This window comes from Rissa tridactyla, chromosome 10 (genome assembly GCF_028500815.1).
Source record: "Rissa tridactyla isolate bRisTri1 chromosome 10, bRisTri1.patW.cur.20221130, whole genome shotgun sequence".
Lineage (NCBI taxonomy): Eukaryota > Metazoa > Chordata > Aves > Charadriiformes > Laridae > Rissa > Rissa tridactyla.
The window spans coordinates 3,413,708-3,425,774 of NC_071475.1; the positions used below are offsets into that span (position 1 = coordinate 3,413,708).

At 41.1% G+C, this 12,067-nt stretch overlaps 1 protein-coding gene across 4 annotated transcripts in view; it reads right to left on the reverse strand.

The window, feature by feature from the left end:
• The window catches only part of EEFSEC (eukaryotic elongation factor, selenocysteine-tRNA specific), a 128,192-nt gene that overhangs the window by 80,439 nt on the left and 35,686 nt on the right, over positions 1-12,067 (reverse strand). For all 4 annotated transcript variants that reach the window (XR_008468658.1, XM_054215908.1, XM_054215910.1 and 1 more), the window contains 2 exons: positions 9,559-9,655; positions 6,683-6,847 (listed from right to left, as the gene is read on the reverse strand). Coding sequence is in view for 3 of the 4 variants with exons in the window: in XM_054215908.1 (XP_054071883.1) it covers positions 6,683-6,847; positions 9,559-9,655 (262 nt within the window). In the remaining variant the exon portion in view is untranslated. The remainder of the gene's footprint in view (positions 1-6,682; positions 6,848-9,558; positions 9,656-12,067) is intronic.

Sequence of the window (12,067 nt, forward strand, 5' to 3'; positions counted from 1 at the left end):
ACTATTAACAGAAAATTATCTGCATGGCAATAGCACAAAATACACACTTCAAATTATCTCATGCATTAACCACAACCAGTCAGCATTGCAGATAGCCCTGAACAAGCAATCACTATCATAGAAATACTGCAGAAGTTAAAGTCTACCGTGGAGAACAGTACCGTTTCCAGCAATGCTGCACTTCCACGTGGAGCCTGGATCCCAAACAGTCATTTAAAGATGGTTTAAGTGGATAGAAGCAAGACACAAGTTACACACAAATCTCTTCCTTTTCAGATCCACTGTAGGAAAAACATTATAGATTTAGGTATACATTGGGTAATTTTTCTAATCCATTAGAAGGCAATCTGTATCCCATCTATCTCCAGCTGGCAGCGAGCACAGGGTACATCTAGACCTCCAAGAAAAGCTGGAAAGGAATTTTAGTATTTGAAGAGTTAATTGGCCAGCACTGACGAGGCCACTTTTCTGCCTACAGAGATCACATTAGAAACACAAGCTCCAAAAATACAGTGTATGGTTTGGATTAGCAGTGCTCAGGTTGGCTGCTCTCCCCTGGCTTCCTTCCCTTCTGCTCTGACCAAGTAGAAAAAATTTGAAAACCCCATGATATATATCCAGCTCCCTTTCTATTATGTCTTATCCCTGGTCCTGAATAAAACAAACCTTAACACACAAAGTCCTTTATCTTGCTCCCTCTTTTTAATGTACCTACATGACACTTAATAAAAAAATTGCAAGCGATATGAACTAAACCACTGTACTTCAGTAACAGGTAGTGAAAGAATAGCAACACACAAATTTCCTCCTGAGCATTTTTATTCCTGAGCCGTTTTAAAGTCTAAAGTTAACTAGAATTTATTTTTTTTTTTTTATAAAAAATTACAATAGATTCTGTTCCTTAGGGTCTTGTGATTTTGTTTTGATTGGGTTTGTTGGGTTTTTTTGAGGGCATGGAGTTGGTTTGTTTTTTTAAAGTGTGAACTAAAACAGAAATAAAACAGAAAAAACCCACACAGTAAAAAGTTACAAAACCAATACGCTGAAGATGAGGGAACGGATCTTTAGAAAGAGCTCAGCATCTGCTACTCTTATTCTCTCAAGAGATCGAGCCAAAAAGATTTGAGAAGTTTTTGTTGCCAGATCTAAATTTCATTCCACAGGCACTGGATCAGGTCTTTAATCCTTTACTTAACCACAAAGAACTGTGCTGAGGAGTTTAATTCTTCCAAAACAACTGATAATATCCTAAACGTTGAAAGCGAGTACTTTCCAGTGTAAGCCAAATCCTGCGTGTTCTGCTTCTAAGTAAATGCCACAGCAGATGCAAAACCAGTAGGATTCACACGGATGTTTTCTAGGAAAGGAGAAAATCTCCAAAAAACACAATCCATGCTTTAGAAGCGGCAGACAATTAAAGAAACACTTTAATACTCGTACTGAGTTAAACTGCATGTATAACATTATCTGTATATGTTTAATTTATTGATTTAGGATTTAAGATTCTTATATTTTATCACCCACATTTTAATATGTATTATGAACTGCCTTTTCACGATTTTGTCAGTTACATTTAATTGACTGTCCCCTCCCCAACCCAATTTTCTAAACTGCCCTTCTTCACAGCATTCCCACGAAAAGAAGACATTGGAGGCGAGCTAGACTTCTTCCACAGCAGATGACCCATTGCATTTTAAAGGCTGTTTTTCTCGGTACTGGGCAAGAATCATCCAAGAAGCATTGGAAAAAAACAGATGTAGAAACAGCATTCAGACGTACTCTCAAAAAAATTAGCAAGGGTTCTATCTATTCGCCATGCAAAAACAAGTCAAGATATCCTGAAATTTGGAACAGGTACATTATGAAGACCAAAGAATGCAAAATGAAAGTGGTAAAAACAGATTTAAGATTTCACCGTGAAAGTCCATGTACAAGCGTCTTCATGATCCAATTCAGCGGGGTTTGGTCCAACTTTGTTTCCTGAGATTTAAATCTTCTCTGATAAGACCTTAACCATGCAACTCTATAATTGTGCAAAAAGTCCTTAAGTACACTGAAATTAGTTCTTACTGCATTCATATACTAAAGCTCGCCAGTCAGAGGTCTTGGGACTTCAGATCGGCTGAAGTACCCGTGTGGGCAAAAGCAGATGTATCTGTTGTGACTTCAATAGCTACAGCGGTTTGAAGGGAATAGTCTTGCAAATACTATTTGGGTTATTCTATCAGACACTGGAGAATTTTTTTGTTGGATAAGCCATAAAAACTAAAGAACGTTTGCTAAAAACCAGACCAAAGCTATCTAGCCAACAAAGAAGCTTAAAAATATAAAATATCTCTTTTCATATGGTAGAAGTACATGAAGCTTCTCAGTATCACACTTCGAAAATGATGCTTCTTAAAATTCATAAAGGCGATACAATTTAAGAGCCAATAGGCCCTTGCCAAGACAGAATCCACTACTGGCTTAAACCAACACTCTCATCTGCTATGAGACTTGACTAGATAACAGAAGCAGGTTTCTCACAATTTTCATATTTGATGTCTCGGGTGACCTCTTGAAAGTATATCAACGTACTGAAACACCTGGATGACTAGTCTCCAACTACAAGAGAAACATTTCATAAACACGCCGGCAACTTTTGAGATTGAAACGCTCAACGTTAATAACAGCGATTGCCTACTGCAAACCTCGGGGATGGTGAAGGTTGGACCCAGTATGAACATTCCTCTTCCCCTTTAACGTAACAGTTCAACCACACCTCACAGACCAAAAATCCAGCAGTGTCTAAAGAGGCACCTCCCCAGGTCAGACCAGTGATTGGGTGTCCACATCACTTATTACATAAGAAATAACATTGTACTATATTACACCAGATACACTATTCAGCTTCAGCACAAAGCAGAAATCCCCACATGATCCCCCTACAGGTAAAACATCAACATAACCGTCTACCAATAACGCAGCCACTCAGCCTTCAAGGTACTCATAAACTTCCAACAAAATGCAGTACAAAATGGCAGCTTACGGTGCTTTTAGATGTGCTCCAATGAAGCTATTAACCTCCACCAGCCATTCAGCTTGCACCTGCTCGCTCTAACATTTGCCAGTAATTCCATTAAACAGAACAGACAGGAATCTGAATATAAAGTGAGAAGAAAAGTTTCTACTTCTTACCAATCCTGAAAAAAAGCAAACCAACAAACCAACAGTGGTCTTTGTACTTGGCTGCCACGTACAAGCTTTGTGGCTGCTTTATACCTGCAGCGCTTGATCACAGGTAAGGCAATGCTGAGTCAATGCTTTCAGGACGACGAGATTTATATCTATTAACTGTGTACATCTATCTCTGCCTCCTCACTCAGTTCAGACTTGACCTCTTCTTCTTGAGACAGAGAGAGTGATTCTTATTAACCAACCTGGAACATTTTCTGTGCTGCAAAACATCTTTAAAGGAATATTAACAATCTTCCAGTATTTCCAACGTGCTTGCAACTAGGCTAGAATCACTAACACTGGACAGAAGGAAGACCACATACCATACAACATTTTGCGTTACTTTTCACACACTGATTTTTTTATTTTTGGAGACAACCAATGATAAGAACAAAAGCCCTGGTTCTCTCCTGTTTTGCATCGGCCTTCTAAGTTGCTGCTATTCCTAAACTATGATTTTTTTCACCTGGATAAGGAAGGCAAAGATAATTCTCCCTCCACTGAAAAAAACCCCCACTTTCCTTTTTCAATTAAAGCATGCTACAAAAAGACACAGCAGCACTAGAATTTGACAGTCATGCTCACTTCAACGAAATTTCACCGAACAAAATATACTTAGATCAATATTTTGAAGTGATTATCGCCAAGCTTATCAGTAAAATAAAATGAATCTATATTGAAAAAATCCTTACTATTCAAACTCCAGGAACTTTTATAAAACTGAAATAAAAATGTCACAAGTTGTTACAGTTTATACACTGGAAGACTGTAGAGATTGAAAGACCACTGAAATAATCTTAAAGGACATTCAGAATTCTGCCAACGCTACGTTTTTGCTGCAGAAATCCTAGGTTCATGCTCTTCAAGGTAGATTTCAAGTGCTAGTGAGCAAATAGTACTAACTCAATTGGATAGTGAACTGTTTGCTGTGTCAAAGCTTTTTCCCAAACACATATATATAATTTTTCTTTTTGCTATATGGATAATCAACCCCAGATGGCAATTTACATAGGCAACGGCATAAAGGAATCCATGCACTGCTGGTGCTCTCAGCCTCAATCAGAGCAAGCATGGGCGTTCGAGAATGTCACTGTTTATTTTTAATTGCTGTGTCCCTCCTTTGTGCAGGTTCAAGCGGTCAAAGATGTCGAAGTCCATTAGTAGAACTGGAAGGTGATGCCACTTCATTTGGTGAGAGGGTTCCTCAAATTTAAAAAGCAGCTGGCTTGTAATGTCCCTAAATGCCCAGTGGGCACCAGCTGTCAATCTCAGTTACCATAGGGTCAGGGCAAAAAAAGGTCAGAGAGAGTCATAAACCACAACGTGTTGTGAAATGTGCTTCCTCCGTTACCTTGTAGGCCTGAGAAAGGTTTGACCTTTTATAGGTATCCTAACCCAACTCTGCACGATGCTAGCAGGGGTAAGTACAACACACAACTCCAGCTTACAAAAGTTGCTTCCTTTTACTGTGCCTTGGTTTCCATACCTGTACAATATGAACATCAATACTCACAAACTGCTAGTGGCAAAAAAGAAAATGCAAAACTCTGCCCACCACTGTTAGCACTCAGAGGTTTGGACACATCATCTATTTCACACAGGGCAGTGGAAGAATTCATTAACAGCAACTGAAAATAACTGAAACTCTGAGGGAATTTGTTAACGCCATAAGAGCCAAGTGGTCTGGCTTCTCGTTGTCAATGACCTGTTCATCTGCTCGCTTGCCCTTCACTTCACTGCTCCCCCAATCGCTCGGGAAGAAAACATCTTCTAAAGCCCCACTTAAAGCCTTCCCTACCGTCCTTTTAAATACCCATTTGCAATATGCAAGTTATTCACTGTATTTTTGTCATTTTCCGCTTCATACGGATTCTCAAAGAGCAAACTAATTCCTAAACATATTTCTCCAAAACATTCTTGGACTATACATGAAGAGCTCAACAGTCATTTCCAGATATGATCTAGTTACGCATTCTTTCTTTGCAAGAAACAATTACTCTGCTCTGTCTCACCCCCATATGTCCCAGAGCGCAAAGTGACAGGAAGTTTGGCCAGTGCTACGCCAAAGGAAAGCAGCCACTAGCTATGCAAGGCCCCTACGGGCCAGGAGCCATCGCTCAGCACTCATCAGGCTCACCCTCCTAACGACTTGTCCCTCCTTGGACCCCTTCTTGTGCAGGCAGGCCCAGGACAGCAAGCAGGATGCAATAGAAAAGGGAAGGACCACTGAGAAGGGGAAAGCAGGAGAGGCTGAAACCACAGCAAAGCATATTCCCTGCAGGAATTACAAGCGTGGCTCCCAGAAGGGGCTGCATGCTGGAAATGAGAATAGGGGCGGTGAGGAACTCCACTGGGAGAGCAGACATGACGGGGTACATCGAATGCTAATCACTTTTACGCAAAGGACAACATGATATAAACTAGATGGCCACAGGTATCACAAAAGAGGCTGACCAAAAATTAATTGTCAGCTATCACTAAAATATTTCAGGTGAAATCAGAATGCCTCACTTAGTCCTTCACTTGCCCACAAGGCACAGGCAGAAATGACAAAGCACGTTCACTCAATGAAAGAACGAGGTCCTTATAGTAACGTGACCTGAGGATAATACTGACAGTACCAAAAGGGTCCCATTCAGGCTTGTTCAGCCAAAAGCTGCCCACTCTCAGAACGTAACTGGCTGGGTCTCCACTTCAAGCAGCAGCTATGAAACGCTCCTCAAGTCTTGACTCATTTTGGGCAATTCATAAAAAGGAAAAGTACAAGTTGTCCAAATCAGCATCTGTGAAATAGGCTTCACCTGTTCCAAGCATAAAGTCACTTTGTTTTCTTTTAAAGTATATTTTAAGGAAAAAAACCCATAGTAACAGTTAAGCAGTTCAAAGGCCATTGAAAGGCCTCTTGACTTTCTACAGACTCTCTAAAATGTGCGACCACAGCAAGTCCCATACTGCACCCAGCAGTTCTCCCAGAACACGCTGACATCAATTAAAGCCCCAGCAAACAAAGAGAACATGCATCAAGCATTCCAATGCCCTCTTCTTGATGTTTCCTTTGCTGCCAGACATCTCGGGAAGCCTACCTACTCAGGTTCTTTTGTAAGCCTTCTCACTGCAGCACCTCTCAAATGAAAGTAACCTCAACTCAGACTTTGTGCAGTCCTTGGGCACAAGCCCACCTTGCTTTTCTGAATTTGAAAGTCTAACACACTAATCTAGGTCAGTCTTCCCTCCTCTTCATTCAACTAAAATTGAGCAGGTAACTTTACTGGCCCCCTTATTTAAAAAAAAATGTCTATGTCTCTTTCTACTACAAACCGGCTTATAGTAGAGTACAAAAAAACCCCAACATACATTGAAAATAACTGAATAATTTCAGATTGGAAGAGAACACACTCTTCTTTGTTGAGTGTGTCTTTCTATCAGGAAAGCTGGGGGGGGAGGGGAGTGAAAATGAGAGACTCACCTTCAGGGCAGGAATCTCCACATTGTCACCAAGGCTAACAGAGCCAGACAGAATAGTCCCTGTCATCACCGTGCCTTGACCCTTGATAGAGAAACAGTGGTCGACTGCCATAAGGAAGTGTCCCGAGGGGTCTCTTGATGGCAGGTAAGCCTGAGACTTCAGGACCTGGAAAAAAGATAAAAGCAGAACCATGCCTGGGTGAAAAGTCACAACAGTCATACAGCAAAAAGAAGGCAAGCGGATGATTGATTGAACCAGTTTGCGGTTTTACTGATTTCAGGCATCTCCCAATGAGCTTAGAACGCACCAATGTCAAATTAACTGTGCGTGCCATAGAGGAGACGCACACTTAGCAGCAGGAACAGTTCGATTTTCTGCCTTAGAAAGATTTGGTGCTGCACATTTCGCTTGGTTAGCAAAACTACACTGGCAATAAAGTTGCTGCCAAACTCAATATAAACACTGCAGCAAAGCAAAGAGAAAGAGTCCTGTACGTCCCGTCCCCCCCCCCGCGTTTCTTTTCCCCCCTCTCTCAAAAGCACAATTTTACAGTGTGTTTTGCTACTTCAGCTTTTTTGGATTTTGTGAAAATGAACTTATATACAGATATTAGTGCCCCATAAAGCCCATCTCCCTGCCTCCTTCCCCGAAAAACTATTACATTGTGTTAAGTTTTCAAAGTCGACTTCCCCTTCAGATCTCTGTTAACACTTCTTGGAGGATTAAACCACTAAGAAAAATAGCTACCTAAGTACCATTTTCTGGAGAAATTCTCCAAGTTTAGGATTTCTGTTTTGCTTATAAACAGTTTTTTAAAATATACAATCATAGACAGAAGACTTTTTAGTTAGAGAAAGGCAGTTGTGTACCCAATGGTGCTTCAGAGGAACTGGTTCACCCCTGTCTCAAATCACTTTTGATCTCTGCCTCTGTTATAACATCAGCATTTAAACTCGGCACTGACTGTAACGTCTGCTTTTAAGGTCAGAGACTGCAGGTTACAACCAAGTTGTAATGGCGGAACAACGGAGGGAGTCTCTTATCAAGGACAGAAAGGATAATACCTTGAAGCTCAATGGCAGGGCTCACACAGCATTTGCCAGCTCTTCCAATATTAGGTCTCAGAGTTGACAGAAACAGCTGCAACATGGGTATTTCCTTCAAAGGTTTTAACCCTTTGGAACACCCCAGTAACTCTACCCAAAACCAGATGAAGACGGAACTAAGAACTGGCCTACCTCTACCTCTCTAGACACTGCTGTGGGCAGCCTAGTTCTTGCTATGTTTCTTCTAAGGCCACATCACGCCTCCATGCCCATCGCAGGCCCCACGTGCCTGGGAAGAGGCATGACATTCCGTGCTCAGCAGCCCTGTGGAACATCCTGCCTTTGTACAAACCTTGGGCCAGACATCCCTAGATTTTTGACGACTGGTGCTGCACCCTGGCTTCAGCAGTTTACAAGTATTTAAAACCTGGCAGCATCCAAAGCACCTGAATCAGACCTTGTCAAGTCTGCAAAGAATAATACCTTTGTTTTAGGACTACTTTCTGCTGTCTGCACATAACAGCGGCACCCCTCCAGGGCAAAGATGCTACTTTTCCCTACAGCTGGAACTAAGGATACTTGTGGAGCATCGGCTTGCTTAAAATCTTCTCTTGTGCACATGGGTCTGATATATAAGGTTAGTTATAAAATCATACAGTTTTTTCCAGGCCCTACCTCACATTCAGGGCACAGGGTAAATCCAGGCCATGCGTTTTATCTGTTGCAGATGTGCAAGGCATGCAGTCAGTAAGGCAGCGTATCAGAGAAAGATTGTCTTATCACGAAGGCAGGTGGTGCCCCTCTAGAGAATGGATTCTACACTTGCTTATGCCAGAACTCCCGTGTACTGTCATTCTCTTAAAAATGAAACTTTCCACAGGTAATCACTGACTATACACCTCACACTGTCAAACCAGAAACCTCAAAGCGTAACAGAAGTGCTAAGCACTCACAATTGCAATCAAAATTGGCTGGTACTATGATCTGAACACGAGCACGTCCCAAAAGAGTTCCTAGTTTCCTCAAATTTGGCAACCAAAACCAGTAAACTCGGTGGACTTAACTCCTTTGTGCCTCGGCCTCCCAATCTAAATATGGATTAAAGTCACCTCTATACTTCCTACAGGTCTTCTGGAAGTAAATTAACTGTTTGCCAAGTGCTCATGACCACAGTGATGTGTGCCAAAGAAAAGTCCAGGAGGAAATTAATCATTCTGAACGCAGAGCAGTATTTGAATGGAGTCATGAGGCCACACAGAGAATAATGAGAACTAAAACAAAATACGGACTACCTGCTCAGTAGTTGAGCCCTGTCCGTCCTGTGCAAGGAAGAAGATAGGGGTTGTTTGGAATAAAGAATCATGCACTTAAACACTGGATCATAATACACACACGAAGGAAGGAGACAATTCCCAACATGTAACTTTTAAGTGCCTGACCACAACTTTGCTGTTTTCTTAACTGTGGTACAATCATAAAACAGCACCTACACCAAGGATATGGCGGAATTTTAACGCTATTTTTATTCATTATGCTTCATAATTCTTTACAGCTTTAAAACAAATTTCACCACACATGTGGTAGCTGTTTCTTTAGACACAGCTATTCAAAGGCCCTGAAGCCTATTAGTTGAAAAAGACCATCCACTTTCGGGGCATGCAACCTCAACTTCTCCATTCACTGGAAGGAATCTCTAAAGAATCAGGTTCCTTAAAACTGACATTATTGCAGGAGTTCCTCAGCTCTAGATACTAATAGAATATACCCCAAAAGACTTAAAAGAAAAGTTTGAGCACGTTTTATGTTGTTATTATGTTCTTCAGCAGGTACCTCAATTAATTCAGAAACACCTAGTGGATTCTCAGACTCTGGGGCTTCTGGTCCACCGGGCTTTGCTGCAACAGCTACAATAGGACACCCACAGAACCTGAAAGAGAGAAAGACTCCCACCATTAGACCACCGATCTCCTACACATGTCTATGTAAAGTAGTTCCAGGCTCATCTGACAAGGAAGGCAAGGAAACTCCCTCAAATTCCAATTTATCTGCTCCTCCCCCATAGAGAAGAACTGACAATTTTTTCTCGAATTACAAATACGTGCGCTACTGGACTTGACCAGGAAGTCTTCAATCCTGCTTAATATTAGCTACTGAATCGACTCTGTGGCAGTTTATTTCAGAAGCAAGGGTCTGTTACCCAGCCTTATCGCAGTGGCTTTGCATTCAAGCCGTTTTACCTGGAGACTAGCACTGTTTTCAACTTTCGTTAAAGCAATTACAATCCTAGCTATAGAGTCATAACCTTCCAAAGTGGAGCCAACTGCAAGATGGCACATGATGTCTACCTGAGTCTGCAAGGCAAGACCTGCAGACAACAGAAATATCTAAATCTACTGAAATCAAAGTTCATGAAACCCACAATCTCAAACACGCAAAGGTTCAGAGAAGAGCAGTAATTCCACCCTTGACCTCAGTTTAGCTTTTCTCTTGCAATGAATTTTACTCTTCAAATCCTTAATATTCAGCAGCTTCCTTAAAGTCTGCTGACTAAGTCTGCAACTTTTGCTCCCTAAAGCCTAGTGTTTCAATCATCCAAAAGCTTGTTTTGCCTATATTTGGAAAGGGAAGTTAGACTACAAGCCAAATTACCACTGCATTTTTGCAAAAGTCAGGATTAACCATGTAAAATACATAATATATTTTAAAGCAATGGAATAATAACCAGCAATAAAACAAAACAGTGATTGGTTCTCATAGCTACTTGATTCTTATGCAACGGATTCAGACCAAAAGTAATTATTCTTGTCATCCTTTTGACACCCACCCCCCACAAATTTTATCTCAAAAAGGGAGTGAGCTGGGAAGAAAAAGACAGTGCACCTTGATAAAGAAAAATTGCTAAGTTCTACAGAGGGAGCTCATTTAGTGGTCAAACAGTAATCAAGAGTATAAGGAATTTTCTTTGTTTATATGCTGTAAGTCTGAGGCATCTAGGGATAAAGGGTAACAAAAACATGCACTGAAAATTCCTGTGATCAACCATAAAACTTTTGGAAATTTATTTTCATACAAATGCTGTAGGGCACTATATTGCAATATATAGAAATTTATGCTGAACCAGGTGTGCTTTATTCCTTTTCCCCATATATCAGAACAAACTGGAGTAATCACTTTCTGCCTTTGGAGGCATTTCCAAACCTGATTCAGCCCTACTAAAACTCTTACTCCATCACACCGATTTATTGTCAGAGTTTAGATCCTGCTGGACAAAGATAAAAGCTGGCGTGTGCAAAAAACTGTGAAAAAAATAGCAATTCCATTCGTAGGGACAGCTTGCTTTTACTTTTGGCGTCAAGCCATGGAACAAGCAAGTTTTGATTAGGTTAAATTTACAAGTGTCAAACTATTCAAATATATGACAGTTACTTTCCTCTACCTATTTCTTCCACCTTCTTTGGTATCTCCTGACAACACTACAATAATTTCCCCAGCATCAAGGGCAACACCTACTCTCCAGCTGCAACAGACTTCAGATTCGCTTACTGCTATGGAATGATGCACGCGTGCCTGTGTGCGTAGGGAAATAACAATCACCAAGTAAACCACTCCTGGAAAAAAAACTCTTTGCCAAGTTTTTGGGGTCAGAGGCAGCTGTCAAATGGTCTCAGATGTGCTTTGCTAATAAGAGCAGTTTAGAAATACAAAACCAGTTAGAAAACATGCATTTGGAAATTCAAATTCGAGTGGGGAAAAGAGGCTGTTGAGAACCAAGACATGCCCGAGACACAACAGGACGAGCACTTTACAATCAAGCCCAGGTCAGCAGTGCTGTCAAAGCACCATAAAGCACGGACTGCACATGCAAAAACTGGGTTTTTCTTATGAGAACAATACACAGACACGTCCAATAAAAGAGCATTTCTAGGATCCAGAGTTCAAACGAGAAACTAAAACATTGTCACAGGACCACTTCTCTCCAGGCGGAATCACGGCTGTTGTGATCGGCTGATCTATATCCTTGTTTAAAAGGGGACAGGAGGTAAGGACCTCACGGTTAGCATGTCAGCTCTTTCAAAAACTCACTTCCCCCTTCGGTTTTGACAGAGGCTGATAATTTTCAAGACATGCGTTAAAGACCCATCTGTACTCCAGGATACAAAGAGAAGTTTTAATTCAAACAGCATACATACAAAGTATTTCTCAACACAGAAATTTGTCTTCCTTTTATGAATATGCAACTAGCAAGGTCCTTTTTTTCCCAGTCATTCACAATACCATCTTGGACTAAAGCAAGAAGGAAGTACCACCTGCAGCAACAATTACTGCAGTTCAAGAACAA